Genomic DNA, 17,212 nt, shown 5'->3' with positions numbered 1-17,212 from the left:
TCAGGAAGAAGTTCCAGAAGTTTGGGAAAGTTTGGTGAACTTTTGTGAAAAAGCTACAGAGGGTGACCGGACTCTCACAGAAAGGCAATCTGAGGAACCCTCACCGAATTCAGCCTGCTGGAGGAGGCTGCACAGCACCTGGTGATAGATCCTCTGGAAAAGTTTCTAAGTGTGAAGGTAAAATTTTGACCGGGGCCTTCAGCTTAGTGTATCCGACCATGGCTCCATTGCGATCAGCCTCAAACTTTGACTGTCCTGGTCAGAGGCGAACAAATGTCCAGAAGTGGCACTATAGGTTTCTAAGCACTACAAAGTGTTTACTCCTTATAAATTCAGCTCTCTGGTTTCCTACAGTGGATTTTTTTTCGTTTTGGTGTAATTTTAGATAAAAATATTTCCTATTTTTATAAATTGGTGTTGGATTTTCATTGTGTTTTGTGTCTTAATTATTTACTGAATTGGTGTTTTTAAATGCTTTACATACCAGTCTCTGAAGTTGAGCCTGCCTGCTCGCAGCCAAGCTACCAAGGGTTGAGCGTGGGAATCATTTTCCGAGACCTATTCTGAGCCCTGGACTGTTAGTGGCCTTATTACTAGTGGCAGATGCATATTTGCCACCACCAATGACCCACTTTCCAACAGAATCCTACCGTGCTCTCTCGGCGGGATTCTTCATTCTGGGAAGGCCCAATTTAATGCTGTCTCAGGCAATAAGAGATCCAGGCTTGGGGGTTCCTCCTTTTCTGTGCGTGTGGCTTTCATCTGGAATCAGCCACCCGTTTAGATGAGACTGTTTTCCGTAAACACCTGAAAACACACCGTTTTAGCCTCTTGAGCCTACTTTTCCCTGTAAGCATGATAGTGCCGGGACAGTCTCCAAGAAGCTGTGCGCGATACAAGACCCTTCATTCATTCAAGAGCAAGACGGAAAACATGTCACAAAGGGGAAAAGCAGAAACCCGCAATAGGGAGGTAACGGGGCAGGGAGTGTCTGACAGTGGATTAAAGAAGCCTTGGTATTCGGTGTTCCGACGTCTAACTGCACCTACCGCGGGCTTCTGGGCAGGGCTTTGGACAGCGGTACTCATTATTTTACAAATTAAGCACTGGACAGGAAGGCCACCGTATCCTACATACTTGTCAGGCTCCAAGCCGCTGTTTGTTTTTGGTGAGCCCACAAGGTCTCGCAATAGAGCACGTGAACTGTCTAGTGAACTCAACATAAAAGGACATCTACTGTGGTGAACCAAAATTGTGGTTTTTAAAGCATGACACTCAAACCAGATGTTGCTGATGTGCTTTCCCCAATCTTAAAGAACGTCCATTCTGCCTATTTGATTTCTTTTATCGTCCGACCCCCTTCCTGCAGTACATTATATGTAACAATTGGGCAGTTATCTAATATTTGCAGAGATCTGATACTGCAAGGCTGCCTCCTCTTACTGGCTCTTGCCAGGTTTGCAAAGAAATGTCAAACATTCTAGTAGGGCACCAGCAGCACCAGCACAAAAATGTAGAATATTTAGTTATTTTAATGATGCCGATTTTAAATGACAATTGTTAACTCGTAGCATTTGACACATGCATACAGAGTCCAGAAATCATTGCTCTACAAACGCAGAGTAGTGTATAGGTTTCCATATGTACTGGAGTACAGTGTGAGAATACACTTCTACTAGCTGTCAGCGAGAGACGCCTCAGCAGACGTCTACTCCCTCTCAGAGACACCTTGTTAGAACTTCTGGTCACTGTTCAATGAGGTTTGTGGTTAACAAGTGGTGCAAGTAGATTACGCAATAGGGACAGACCCCGATAACGCTTCACGTTGGGCCTCATTTGCTTCTAATTTCGACCATGTGTGGTCCCATATACATTTGAGAGCTCCGTTGTGGACACCGGGCCTGATTTACAATCTTTGTATATAAAGTAGGGCTCCAGTAGGACCATTTACTTTCTACAGAGTATACGTGGCGATCTCTGTCTCTACCTCTCCTGTCTTTTCTGTATGAAGATCTCCATTCCAGTAGCCAGATCTCCACCCCTAGTAAATGTGGGAGGGGCCCGGTTGAGTGGTGGAAAAATGGACTACTGACTACAAACTGGGTGGGGTGAAGGCAGACTTAAGGAGGGGTTTTGGGAGAGACATGCAAATACAAAACACACACCCACAAAAGACAAACTACACATTTAAATTGGCAGCCACCGTAATAGTGTAAAGACAGCTTAAAGAGACTCCAGCCTCCCCTTGCAGAAAGTGAAGCATCAATGTACAAAATGTGAGGGGCTGGGAGGGGTTACAGTCCATCCCACACTCTCTCCAGCTGAATATGAAATCGTGAAATGCGACATTCCGGAGGGACCAGAGAGGAACTGATTCGTTTGATTCTCCTAATTTATGTAGGATGATCAATAGCGTCATCGGCCCCTCCAAAGATTTCTTCCTTGCTTTCCTGTGGGACCAGTCAAACCATGGCTCATACTATATACATTTGGAGAATCAGACTAATTAGATAATCTCTGGTCTCTCCGCTACGTTACGTTTCACGATTTCGTAAGTCGAGCATTAGTCATTGCCAACCATTGGGACTGTAACACACAGCTATAAAAAACCCAGGGGAACAGGGAATTAAACTAGCATCTCGTAGGAATTAAATTATATATTTCGTTTTAAATATTAGAAGCATAATTATTGGTTGTTTTAAAGAAAACCAAATATTTAATTTTAAAAATAAACGTAGCGTATTTTTTAAAATATGAAAAATATTTTGAAATACATAACTTTTAATTTTGTTAACTACAAATCAAAGAAAAATAAATTAAGGGTGGGTAATTTTATTTTTGCATTGTTTAAAAATTAATATTTCTAAATTAAATTAATCTACTTAAATTATTTAAAAATTTAGTACAATTTTTACTTGCAGTCTTGATGTGATAACTTCGTATTTTATTAGTTCCAGGTTATTATTAACTGGTTGTAATCATTTTTTTTGTATAATATTAATAATATAGGTTTAATTATTTAAAGAAAATTAATCAACCTTTATTAAATCTCCTACATTTTCCAATGGGAAGATCTCCGCCCCAGTAGAGATCTCCACCAACATGTGGAAAGTTACTAATAGTTACAGTACACTGATAAATTAATTTGTAGGAGGATCCACCCCCTCATTGGAGTGCATGTAGACAAGTAAGTGGCCCTGCACTTTCTGGACCTGCGGAAGATCAGAAGACAGGACCTGTGCCTGTGACCTAGGAGGTAAATGAAGGGTATACCCAAAATCACTGGGACCTGGGTGTAGGATAATATAGTAAGAAATGGTCCCAGCACACCATGAACAATACAAAACGAACGTTAAGTAAACAAAAATTAAAGCAAAAAGAGAAAGTTCAAGTGTTCTTTAATCACACTGAACATCCAGACAAAATGGGGTCTTCTTCAGGATGTGGGTGGAGGGTGAAAAAGTGGAAGGGCACCGTTACTGCGTGTTATCGTGCTCTCAGCTGAACCCTTGGGTTCAGCTGAGAGCACGATAACACGCATTGAGGATTGATTCTCTCACGGTGATCGAGTAGATGCGACACCCCTCGATATGCCGCAGTCCATGTTGATTCATCCATGGCTGTACATAGACAGTAATCCAATTGATAAGGGATTGATTTCACCTTGGCTAAGTGGCCATCACTCTCACCCTTGTACCGCTGGGCGACTTATGACCCCTTTTCTTTGACGACATTCTGCGTCTCAGAATCCTGCCAACCCAGGCAGTAACGGTGCCCTTCCACTTTTTCACCCTCCACCCACGTCCTGAAGAAGACCCCATTTTGTCAGGTCCAGATGAAAACCTACACGAACCAGGGGGTCGAAACGTCGACATAATCTACCTACCAGTAACATCAACAGTGCATGCTGCGCTGCGATTCTCAGCCTACATGGCAACTTATAGGCATAGTGTTTTATATGTCGTGATTAGTCCCATGTATAATATTTGGCATTAAGAGAAACATGCCGGTCAATTTGATTGCCAATTAAATTACATTCTGTCCTCTTCACATGTTCTTCTGATTCCAGACTAATTCACAGAATCTCCCTTTCCCACTTCTTCTCTGTTTGGGCACATTTGATCTGTTCCGTGAAGTGTTGTTTGCTGAAATGTTTTAGCTGTACACATGAAACTGGATGTTCAGTGTGATTAAAGAACACTTGAACTTTCTCTTTTTGCTTTAATTTTTGTTTACTGAACGTTCGTTTTGTATTGTTCATGGTGTGCTGGGACCATTTCTTACTATGTGACCTAGGAGGAGCTCAGAAGCACTGGACCTGTGCCTGTGACCTAAGAGGAGCTCAGAAGCACTGGACCTGCTGTCTGTGACCCGAGAGGAGCTCAGAAGCACTGGAGCTGCTGTCAGTGACCTGAGAGGAGCTCAGAAGCACTGGAGCTGCTGTCAGTGACCTGAGAGGAGCTCAGAAGCACTGGACCTGCTGTCTGTGACCCGAGAGGAGCTCAGAAGCACTGGACCTGCTGTCTGTGACCCGAGAGGAGCTCAGAAGCACTGGACCTGCTGTCTGTGACCCGAGAGGAGCTCAGAAGCACTGGACCTGCTGTCTGTGACCCGAGAGGAGCTCAGAAGCACTGGACCTGCTGTCTGTGACCCGAGAGGAGCTCAGAAGCACTGGACCTGCTGCCTGTGACCCGAGAGGAGCTCAGATGCACTGGACCTGCTGCCTGTGACCCGAGAGGAGCTCAGATGCACTGGACCTGCTGCCTGTGACCCGAGAGGAGCTCAGAAGCACTGGACCTGCTGTCTGTGACCCGAGAGGAGCTCAGAAGCACTGGACCTGCTGCCTGTGACCCAAGAGGAGCTCAGATGCACTGGACCTGCTGCCTGTGACCCGAGAGGAGCTCAGATGCACTGGACCTGCTGCCTGTGACCTGAGAGGAGCTCAGAAGCACTGGACCTGCTGTCAGTGACCCGAGAGGAGCTCAGAAGCACTGGAGCTGCTGTCTGTGACCTAAGAGGAGCTCAGAAGCACTGGACCTGCTGTCTGTGACCCGAGAGGAGCTCAGATGCACTGGACCTGCTGCCTGTGACCCGAGTGGAGCTCAGATGCACTGGACCTGCTGCCTGTGACCCGAGTGGAGCTCAGAAGCACTGGACCTGCTGTCTGTGACCCGAGAGGAGCACTGAGGTAATAGACTAGCATCCTCTTGTACCCAGGATGAAGAAGTGGACTCCAAGGGTCAGTTGGCTGACCTCCTGTCTTGCTACAGGGAGCTGCAAGAGGACTTATCCTGGAAGGTCCCCGCTGACCTGTGCCTGCTGTTGGCCTCTGGCTGACACCCTGTGAGCCTCTAAGCGCCTCCCCTGTGGCCCTGAGGCACATTAGAAGTGCACTCCTGTGGTGGATTTAAACTTAAAAGACTAAATCAGAAGGTAAAATCTTTGATGAGGACAAACTTGTTTGATTTATCTGATGCGCACGTCATCACGGTCAGTCTCAAATTGTGCATAGGTCCCATGCTACTGCGTCCACTGGCTAACATGTGCGGTTTGAGGTTTTCTACATAAAACATTTTTTTAAATTCATAGCTCCGGCTCCCCTCATTGGATTTTTGTCATGTTTTGTGTCATTTCATTTATTAAATCTTATTCTATTTTTCTAAATCAGTTTGGGATTTTTTTGTTTTGCACTTGACTTTATTACGGTTGTGATATTGCACAAATATTTTACATGTTGCGCTAAATTAAGCCTGTATGGACAGCACCGTAGCTATCAAGGGGTGGAGCTCAGGTTAATTTAGCGACTCTGAGGGTTCACTCTGACTAGGGTTGTTATTATGCATTGTGGCGGGTAGTCACCCACCTCAAATAATATTCTAGTTTTTTACATGGGTGATAAGGAACATAGAATGCATCAGTCACAGGGTTTATAAAACTAGTGACCAAACCTCGGAGGGTTTCACACATTTTAATGGCAGCCAATGAGTGGATTCTATTGGAGGTTGCTACATCACTGTATTAGATTCCAAGTGCATAATCACTAATCACTTTGCATGCACTTTGGGAACTCCAGCCCAGTGCTTAAATTGTGGAAAAATAAGTGCTGAGGCCCTCGTCAGGAGGCCACTGTTGCTTGCACCAGTCCATTGCTCCTGTGAGCTCTGCCATCAATTCAGACTATTCCAGTACCCCCCCCCCCCCCCGAGCAGTAAGAATGGTTTAGAAGGCAGGTAATAGCCATTTTAAGGTATATTCAATTAATAACCAACTGCTGTGCTCGTCTCCGTATTAGACAAACTGCGCCACCATGTGGCAGACATTCATAAGCCCCGGTACCGAGCACCGGAAACTACAGGCTGAAATTAAGCACTGCTCCAGCCCCCTCTGAGACAAATATCCGGACATGGAATGGTTATGGCAAACATTCCCATATGCAGTATTTGGTAATAATGCCTGTGCCTTGAGAAAACTGGTGAAATACTTTACCCAACATTCCTACGAGGGCAGATACCACCAGAAGGACCGCCAATGGTGCAATGAGCAGAGCCCAGCGAGGGATGGATACGGTACCGAGCATGTAACAGCAGCATCCTGAGAAGGGAAAGAGGGACACAGAACAGATCAATGCCTCACAGCGCACAGTAAATGTCGCACATATGGGGAGATTTCGCCCCTTATTACGAGTTTGCCAGTCTTCCTGTAGGACCGTCACTGCGGCAATCCCAGGAAGATGGCCAAGCATGGGGTGAACCTACCCGCCGGATTCAGAGTTGAATCCAGTGCGGGCGGTGGGTATATTAAGCTCATAAGAGTGTAAACAGCATACTGCCGCTGTGACAGCGCCTACAGCACGTTCGTGCACGGTGTGGCATGCACCATGTCATTCATGCCACACAGTGCGTATATTCTAACAAGGACAACCCCTTATATGCCGACGGGGACCAGGGTCAATATACTTTGTATACAAAACAGTGTCCACCATTGGACTCTTTCCACAAACAACCGGGCTACCCTCTTACATGAATTCGGGGAAGCACATCAGCCAATGTTTTATTTCAAAACCCAGGTGGTGCCTACACACTCTGGTAATCTATTCTACAGACATACGTACAAACAAAGATTCACAAATATGTATAAAGCGACTGACAAGGTTTCTGTAGTAATAATTTCTATTATTTGAAAACCATTAAATATGAATATAATGTTCAAATGAATAATGGAAGTGCAGGCGACGCAATGCTCAAGTGTGACAAAAATACATCAAAATATACACATAAGAATCAAGATATAAAAGTTCACTGGTTATGTATTTACACAGCGACAACATACGTATACCCCATTAAAACATGTGAGGCAATCAATGCTCAAGGCAACCAAGTGAAAGCATATGTCGACGTTTCGACCCCTATAGAATCAAAGGGTCTCCTCAGGACAAAAGGTTGTCTGGCTTATTTCCTGAGGAATAATCAAGAAAGGGGGAAACAGAAACCAAAAACGAGTCATCAGTCTAGAATCACTGAATATCCCAAGTCTATCTATATCATCAAAACTTGCCAGGAGATATCCACCCTCTGGTAAGGCTGTAGCTCAATACGGGGATGCGTATAGCTCTCTAGCTCGTTCTTTCCAGAAGCAGTTGTATGCAAGTGGTAGAGCCAGTATCACCACCAGTCTGCAGGGCATGCCTCACGCGGTCTGTACTTAGTACTAGAAAATAGAATATATATACATACACGGTCTGTAAATCCAAAATCATCTGTAGTGACACCTTATCACTAATATCCCATCCACCTCGAAGGGCTAGTGAACAGGTGTCAGCAACCTAAATCCGTGTAATTTAAAAAAGTTCTATCCTTATGCATGCTGGAACCACGGGTGTAGTAGAGTGGACTGTACTAAGAGTGCCCAATAAACATCTATGTGAATCTTCACGCCTCATTCAAAAACGTATACGTATAAAGTAGGGCTAAACTATAGGTCAACTGTAGTGGATATCCATCGTTACTATGAAAGATATCTACCATCACTGTGCGAGTTTGGGTGACACTAATTCACGGACCGAAATCATGCAACCTCACCGCTGGAAGCGGGTACTGCTGCAACACCGGGGACGCGCATTGCGAGCTACCCAGTGTGGCATGTAAGGGCAAATAATTGCGTGTCGGGGTGAACAACATGTGGTATAAACAGAAGGTCCAACCATATCAAACGATCTTCCCCCTACTCCTGGGGCTCTTACCAGCCGCTGTAGATTTGACTTTCTCCACCTTCCCTCCTGGGCCTTTTCCCTTCCTAGGATGTTCGGGTGCTTTATTGTGGCCCTTAATCGTATTACTAGTATCTGTCACAGGGGGATAGGGGTCGACGTTGCTAGCCCTAGTAGAGGAGTAGTAAGGCCCCCCCTGGTGCAGAGGGTAGATCTGCAAACTTCTCCAATAGATAAAAGAGGGTCTATTCTGAGTGTTGCTGCCCTTCTCCATAAGTTCTCTCTTGGAACGTTAACGGGCTTAGGTGCAACCGTAGGCGGAGACTGGGGATGAAATATATGGAGGGAAGTAGATCACATATAGGACTGATTCTGAAAGCACACTTGGACACCCCGGAAGGACAAGCCGTATTTGCAGAATACCCTTGGATAGAGTGCTTCCTAGTGTCAGAACAGGTCACGTATAGTAGGGGGGTTGCCATTTTAATCAAACGAGGAGCGGGTTGTCCTATCAAATCCTCTAAGCTTGACAAATTTGGGAGGTGGATTATTGCCACTTTAGATTGTGGAGGGGGGAGCTAGTATGTGCTGTTTTCTTTGGGCCGAATATCGAGGATTCCTCCCACTTATCTAACCTTGAGTGGAATTTGATGGAAGTTACAGCTCCTATTATAGTTGGGGGGGGGGGATTTAAATGTCTTACTGGACCCCATACATGACAGGTCTAATAGGAGCTGTCACAACAATAACCCTCGGGTGCGCATACAACAGAGGGGTGCTACAAAGCCTGCCATAGGCCCAAAATAAAGCAGAGCGTTTCAGTTTAAAAGCTTTGGAAGACAAAGTAAGCTCGTTGGAAGCCGATCTTCTAGCTCGCTCGCGGTCTACCGACGTACAAGCAAGGATACAGAGACTCCTTGAAGATGCGAGGCAAGAATATAGAGTTAAAATAGATCAAAAGTGTAGAGCGCAGTGGCACGCCAGGTGTATGCAAAATTTAAGAATATGGGAAAAAGGCTGGTGCATTGTCGGCCTGGAAAGCGAGGGCTGATAGATCTAGGAACCTTATTAAACAACCAGTTGTGAATTATAGAGATGTCTCTAGCAAAATGGAGGACATGCAGGCCTGCTTAGTGTCTTTCTTATCCACACTATATAAGGAAGAAATCTCTGCCAGCTCAGAGCTTCTTAAAGCCTGGTTGAGTAATCTGCAATTGCCCAGTTTAACATGGATCAGTTGTGAGATACTTGATGCTCCTATAACTAAGGAGGAGATTCGTTCAAGTATCACTAAAAGTAGGAATAGTAAGCTGCAGGCACGGACGCTCTTCCTAATGAAGTGTATAATCTTTTGATAGAAGAGTTGGTTCTGATTTTGGAGACCCTGTTCAACTCAATATTTGGACAGGGTGGGCATGTCCCTAGATCCTGGAAAAAAGCTACAATTGTTCTCATTTTGAAACCCTCTAAAGAACCCTCTAGGACTCACTCCTATCGGCCGACCTCCCTGCTAAACGCGGACTATAAGATCTTTAGGAGCATTTTAGCAGGAAGGCTGGATAGGTTTGCATCCCAGTTAATCCACTCAGATCAGAAGGGGCTTCATCCCGAAGAGACATATACAAGAGCACACTTAACAGCTAATCGGCACAACAGACCTTGCTATTGAACACTCAGCCCCCGTGGCAGTAGTTGCCTTGGATGCTGCTAAGGGTTCAATCGAGTGTTGGGTGTTTCTCTGGAAGGCTATGAGAGTGACAGGATTCGCCCCTATTCTAAATACCCTTAAGGCGACGTATGAAAGGGCGTCGGCTAGGATTTTTTTTAATGGCACACTAACACCTAGCTTTAGTATGTTAGGAGGGACACGGAAAGGTTGTCCTCTCTCTCCTTTATTATTTGATATGTATATACTGAGCCTTTGGCTCAACAGTTAAGGTTGGGCGCCTTATAGTAGTAAAGTTGCACTTTATGCGGACGATCTTTTAATATATACAGCTAATCCTTTTATATCCAGCCTGAGGGTGGAACATTTATTAGTAGAATTTGGCTCGCTCTGTGGCTATTCAGTAAACGCCTCTAAAACGGAGGTAATTTTCTGGAATATTTTGGACTGGGATGGGAAGTAAGCCCTAATTTTAGATATCTGGGAATTACAATTGTGCACGAGATAGATAAAATCCCGCAGCTTAATCTGCAAATGGTGGCTAGAGAACTAGACCGCATATTAGCCTGATGGAAAAACCTTCCGTTGACTATCTTTGGACGCGTTAATCTAATAAAAATAGTTATCCTTTCCAAACGGACTTACCTTTTCAACGATATTCCCCTTGGGTTTCCTAAACTAGGAATTGACAGAATTCAGGGGAAGGTTGTGAGCTTTATATGGGCCCATAAGTGTTCCAGGTTGTCCAGAAAAAAACTTCGACGTAGGCTCAATAAAGGTGGATTGGCCCTGCCCGATTTTTACTGGTATTGCGCAGCTTTCCAATTTAAAAACATCTGGATGCTGCAGGTAAAAGGGGATGACTCTACTTGGGGAAAACTCTTGGGAGAGATAGTGAAACAGTGGAGTATGGAGGGATTCCTGTATAGGTTTGGGGCCCCTAGGTTCTTCAAAAAAGTTCAACTAACAGTATGAAGATCTGCTTTGGTTCTATGGTACGAGGTTAGGAGGAGGTGGGGCATTGGTTCCTACTCAGACTTGGCTCCAGTCTGGGATTCCCCGGTATGCTTAAAAGACTGTTTAAGTCTACCATTAAGGAGGGCGGGTGTTACAACACGATGGACCTGATCACATCGGAGGGAGTGTATCCATGGGACGCCTTAAAAGCCAAGACGAGAAATTATCTCTCTAGATTTAAGTTTATTCAATTGTCCTCCTGGTTTGCGGCCTCAAAAAAGGAAATCGGAGGCGAATGGGAGCTGGAGCTCTCTCTCCAAGACATAAGACCCACGAGTAAGGAGGTTGCAGGGTGGTATGTGAGGCTTCTGGTAGCTGAAGAAAAGAAGCTAGCACCTCCTTACTCAGTCGGCAGTGGAACATTCCATAAGGGAGACATCAAAATGGTCTGGGAAAACTCCCTGAGGCACCTGTATTCAACTGTCAAACCAGCCAACTTGAAGAGGAAACTTTTTTTTTACCATCTATCGTTTGTACTGGACCCCATTTAAAATCTCAAACTTTGCTCCCTAACCTCCCACCAAGTGTGTAAGGTGCTGTTGTTTAGGAGCCAAGGATGTCCATATCCTTGGGTGCCCCAGGTAGAGCGATTACAGGAGAGGAATGTAACTTGCTTTACAAGGTATCTTTGGTCGGGTGATTGACGTGAACGCAATGCTTGTTCTTCTCGGAGATGAGAAAATCAGCAAAATGCTGGAGGCGGTCACACAGAGGGTTGCTCTTTTATTTGATTCTAATTGCTGAAGAGAAATATGTATGAAATGGAGGGACCCCATACCCCTGAAAGTAGAAGCCTGGGTTAAGGCCGCCGTTAAAGTTTGGCGGCTCGATCAGGGCATGGAGAAGAGTCTTACCCCAGATATATGGACTGATTTTTCAATTTGGTGCAGTTCTTTGGAAATCGATTATTCGTTCCAATGATTACACCAAGGCACCGACAAAGGTGAAGGTCCGGTTTGGTAATAAGACCTGGGCGAATGCAGTGACCGCAGGGCGGATAGTCTGACGGTGCAGTTTATAGAGTTTTGCAGACGCCCTCATGTGATATGAGAATTTGTTTGTTTTTTTTAAACAGAAATTACAGCACATTTTCTCAAATAAGAAAACCTGATTACCATTACATTAAGCATTAACATAAAATTGACATAATACAGCGGATTTTTCTCAGATGAAGCTGATCCGAGGGCTGCAGGTGAGTGTACAAGTTATTTTAAATCTTGAAAACAGTATTTTTGAAAGCAAAAATACAATTTCAAAACGTTATTTTATATATTCCATGCTTCCTCTAGAGCTAATAATTGACATACATATAAGGCATTAAAAACTTTTGTGGCACATCAGGGTGGAGATCTATGTCCCAGATTTGGACCTATTAGGAGGCCAGTGTACCCGTTAGTCCCCATTTGTTCTCTCAGGAGTATGTGTTTAGTTTTAGGGAGTACAACAGGGCAGTGCACTGCTCCTTGTGGGGCGCACGTGCAGTGTATAAATCTGACGTCACATTGATACATCTGGTATTCAGGCTTGAGGTTTCTAGGGCACAGAAAACTGAGCCCCCTCTGGCCTTCAGTGTCTAGTGCAATACAGATGTTGCTATCAAAACTATCACTCATGGTAAAACTTCTAAGCGCCAGAAAAACATTTAGCGTCTTGGTCCCAGATGTTGATAGGACATTCTGGCTTTCTCTGATGTGCCTTCTTCCAAGGGTCCTGTGGAGCCTACTTGTAAAGTAGGATTGATTAGTTCTGGATGGAACTGCTAGTCTTGTGTGCTATGTCGCATTGCACCTGAACCTACTCCCATTTCTCGGAGCGAGCCTGGAGTGCTTGCCTGAAGGCCTGTACGCATGGAGGCCTGTAGGCCCGTGTGCACAGGGAGGCCTGTACACCTGTTTGCTTGGAGACCTGTGTGCATGGAGGCTTATAGCTCTCTTTGCATAGAGACCTGTAGACCTGTGTGCACAAAGGCCAGTAGGCTTGGTGCATGGAAACCAGTAGACCTGTGTGCACGGAGACCTGTGTGCAGGGAGGCCTACAGACCTGTGTGCAGGGAGGCCTGCAGACCTGTGTGCAGGGAGGCCTGCAGACCTGTGTGCACGCTGGCCTGTATACCTGTGTGCATGGAGGTCTCTATACCTGTGTGCATGGAGGCTTATAGATCTCTGTTCATGGAGGACTGTACACCTGTGTGCACGAAAGCCGGTAGGCTTGTATGTATGGAGGCCTGTACGTCTGTGTGCATGGAGGCTTATAGATATCTGTGCATGCACGCCTGTAGACCTGTGTGCACGGAGGCCAGTAGGCATGTGTGCACAAAGGCCTGTCTGCATGGAGGCCTTTGTGGAGGTAGGCCTGTGTTCAGGAAGCCCTGAAGGCCTGTGTGCATGAATGTCTGTGTCCAGTTTGGCCTGCAGGCCTTTGTGCATGAAGGCCTGAGTGCAGGGAGGCCTGCAGCAGGCATGGAGGCCTGTATGCCTGGAGACGTGTGGGTATTGAGTCTTGTAGATCTCTGTGCATGGAGGCCTGTAGACCTGTGTGCAAGAAGGATGGTAGGCCTGTGTGCACGGAGGCCTGTAGACCGGGGTACACGAAGGCCTGTTCCTCTGTGTGTAGGGAGGCCTGCACGCCTGTGTGTAGGGAGGCCTGCATGCATGGAGGCTTATAGATCTCTGTGCTTGGAGGCCTGTAGATCTGTGTTTGCGGAGGCCAGTAGGCCTGTGTGCAGGAAGGCCCGAGTGTAGGGAGGCCTGTATACCTATGTGCATGGAGGCCTATAGACCTGTGTGCATGGAGGGCTATAAATCTCTGTGCATGGAGGCATGTAGACCTGTGTTCGCAGAGGCCGGTATGCCTGTGTACATGGAGGCCTGTGTGTAGAGAGGCCTGTAGGCCTGTGTGCAGGAAGGCCGGTAGTCCTGTGTGTAGGGGAGGCCTGAAGGCTTGTGTGCATGGAGGCTTATAGATATCTGTGCATGTACGCCTGTAGACCTGTGTGCACGGAGGACAGTAGGCATGTGTGCAGAGGCCTGTCGGCCTCTGTGCAGGTAGGCCGGTGTTCAGGAAGCCCTGTGTGCATGGAGGTCTGTGTCCAATTTGGCCTGCAGGCCTTTGTGCACGAAGGCCTGAGTGCAGGGAGACCTGTGTGCATGAAGGCTTTTTTAACTGGGTGCACAGAGGATGGTAGGCCTGTGTGCATGGAAACCTGTAGACCTGTGTGCAGGAAGGCCTGCAGCAGGAGTGGAGGCCTGTATGCCTGGAGACCTGTGGGCATTGAGTCTTGTAGATCTCTGTGCATGGAGGCCTGTAGACCTGTGTGCAAGGAGGGTGGTAGGCCTGAGTGCATGGAGGCCTGTAGACCTGTGTGCACGAAGGCCTGTTCCTCTGTGTGTAGGGAGGCCTGTGCGCCTGTGTGTAGGGAAGCCTGCATGCATGGAGGCTTATAGATCTCTGTGCTTGGAGGCCTGTAGATCTGGGTTTGCGGAGGCCGGTAGGCCTGTGTACAGGAAGGCCTGGGTGTAGGGAGGCCTGTATACCTGTGTGCATGGAGGCTTATAGATCTCTGTGCATGGAGGCCTGTAGACCTGTGTGCACGGAGGCCAGTCGACCTGTGTACATGGAGTCCTGAAGGTCTGTGTGCACGAAGGCCAGTGTGCGGGGAGACCTGTGTGCATGAAGGCTTATAGATCTGTGCTTGGAGGCCTGTAGACCTGTGTGCAAGGAGGATGGTAGGCATGTGTGCACGGCGGCCTATAGGCCTGTGTGTAGGGAGGCCTGCGTGCATGGAGGCTTGCAGATCTCTGTGCTTGAAGGCCTGTAGATCTGTGTTCGCGGAGGCCGGTAGGCCTGTGTGCATGGAGGCGTGTTTGCAGGGAGGCCAGTGTGCATGAAGGCCTGTGCGTAGGGAGGCCTGTATACATGTGTGCATGGAGGCTTATAGATCTCGGTGCATGGAGGCCTGTAGACCTGCGTGCACGGAGGCCGATAGGCCTGTGTGCATGGAGGCCTGAAGGCCTGTGCGTAGGGAGGCCTGTAGGTCTCCGTGCATGGAGTTCTGAAAGCCTGTGTCCAGGGAGGCCTGTGTGTAGGGAGGCCTGTATACCTGTGTGCATTGAGGCTTATTGATCTTTGTGCAAGGAGGCCTGTAGACCTGTGTGCATGGAGGCCTGTAGATCTGTGTGCACCAAGGCTGGTAGGTCTGTGTGCACGGAGACCTGTACGCCTGTGTGTAGGGAGGCCTGCATGCATGGAGGCTTATAGATCTCTGTGGTTGGAGGCCTGTAGATATGTGTGTACGAAGGCCTGTAGGCCTTTGTGGAGGGGGGCCTGTAGACCTGTGTGCATGGAGGCCTGTAGACCTGCTTGCACGAAGTCCGGTAGGCCTGTGTGCATGGAGGCCTGTGTGCCGGGACACCTGTGTGCAGGGAGGCCTCTATACGTGTGTATTTTCTGAGTTATTTCTCAGAATATATAAATACATTTGAACATTTTATTTTGCCAAATTTGAACATGTGATATATTAACAGGTTTTTCACAACACTTTTCCATCTGTGGCTCTTCCTGAAGGTGTGGGTTCATGCCAAGTTGCGCATAGAAGAGCGTGGACTATGGTGTCTGCATTAAGTCACAAGTGATCAGTAACGATTTGAGAATATTTTTTTTTAAAAACTTCTGTACATATTCCATGAATTTTATATGTATATTGTGAGATGTTACATATTTACACTTATGTTAATGTTGTACATGGTTTGTTATTGTTCTAAATTTGTATTGTTAATATTCATTGTGTACCGGGATTGTATTTATATCTTTAGATGTGTTGTGGTTTTCTTTATATTTTTGTCCATGATGTCTAGAATATTTAATTATTTGATAGTCGGTAAAGGATCGAGTTTATAATCTATTTTTATATCAACTAAAATAATAAGTTCATATTTTTTAAATAATATTACAAATGTCATGTTCACATAGGACCTTTATTATTTAATTACAAGAAAACGTATGTGGTTGCCAAGTGGTTCTTTATTAGGCTGTTGATTTGTTCCCTGCCCTTGGAAACCAGACTTATTACCAGGGGGTCCTTATTTCTTCACATTGGATTTATCGATACCATTCTACTAAGTCCTTGAATTATATTTTCTGTGTTTCCTGGCGGGAGTTAATTAATTAATAACCTCTTGCCGTGTTAACCTGTGGCTGGGGATCTGCAATGGGGAAATTGAACTGGGCAATTTCTCCAACACCAGGGCATATAAAACATCTTTTATAAGGACCCTCCCTATATCTACAGGACCCCCTCACCTCTGGAACACCTGGGAGACTTTAGGGCTTCTGAATTTGTACTAATATTGTAGATCCTCACTCCACAGTGCTCCTAGCACAAAAGTCGATTCTGGGAAGCACTTTACCACAAAGAGAAGGGAAATGTGCAATTTTACTATAGCCCAAGGCATATAAAACCTCTTTTATAAGGGTCCTCCTTATAAGTACCTAGCCCCCCCTCCCCCCCCCCCCCCCCCCACGGAAACCTAGGCGAGACCCTGGGGCACCCAATATGCCAAAATGTTGTAGTTTGTTAATGTCTAAGTGGCCCAAACACCAAAGTCTAGTTTGGGCACAATTTACATTTTAAAAGTAGTCCTGCAGCACAGGTCTGCTTTTTTAAACTGAACTCCGGGCACACATAGAAGTACAACAAGCATTGGCATAGCCAATAGGTCTCGCTTTTGGGACCTTATAAGTACTTAGTTATGCAGCACACTATCCTTGGTGCAACATCAACTGTTACATGGGTAAACACTTATAAGGTCCCAAAAGCGAGACCTATTGGCTATGCCAATGCTTGTTTTTCTTTTGTTTATAAGAAATGTAATGTTAACAAGAGGTAATGTTATGCCCAGTCAATCCTTGAATTGCATCAAGTCTATGATATCTCAAAATGCCAATAAAGAGAAATAAAAACATTAAAACAAGGACGCTGGCAAGCCACTGGGATTGGGAGCCCCGTCCTTTCTCATGTGCGAATGATGCTTTGAGCCTTCCTGCAATTTGTATGTTTGGCTGCAGATTGACGGGTCTCATGTGGTTGTAAGGATAGATCATGCTCTGAGCTGTCTCTAGTCATAGGCTGGGTGGGTGGCTCCTCAGTAGGAACATCAGCAGAGTAGATTTGCTTAACAACCATGACCCTGGACTGACTGATGAATGACCGGGTGGCCAGGTATAACTCGGTTACGTGTCGGATCCAAGCAGCTTCTGGGATGCCATACTCCCTTGATTCCTTGCAGCTTTTTAATTTGTTCACGTGCTCCCAGAAGCGCATATGG

The 17,212-nt window shown here is 46.1% G+C and overlaps 1 protein-coding gene across 5 annotated transcripts in view; it reads right to left on the bottom strand.

The window, feature by feature from the left end:
* The window catches only part of LOC146813413 (early activation antigen CD69-like), a 74,311-nt gene that overhangs the window by 40,621 nt on the left and 16,478 nt on the right, over positions 1-17,212 (bottom strand). For 4 of the 5 annotated variants that reach the window (XR_014966972.1, XR_014966973.1, XM_085620188.1 and 1 more), the window contains exon 2: positions 6,487-6,591. The exons of the other annotated variant lie outside the window; for it this stretch is intronic. Coding sequence is in view for 2 of the 4 variants with exons in the window: in XM_085620188.1 (XP_085476314.1) it covers positions 6,487-6,591 (105 nt within the window). In the remaining 2 variants the exon portion in view is untranslated. The remainder of the gene's footprint in view (positions 1-6,486; positions 6,592-17,212) is intronic. 5 annotated transcript variants of the gene reach the window in all.

The sequence above is a fragment of the Triturus cristatus genome, chromosome 7 (genome assembly GCF_964204655.1).
Source record: "Triturus cristatus chromosome 7, aTriCri1.1, whole genome shotgun sequence".
NCBI lineage: Eukaryota > Metazoa > Chordata > Amphibia > Caudata > Salamandridae > Triturus > Triturus cristatus.
This window is presented reverse-complemented; position numbering and strand designations above follow the sequence as displayed.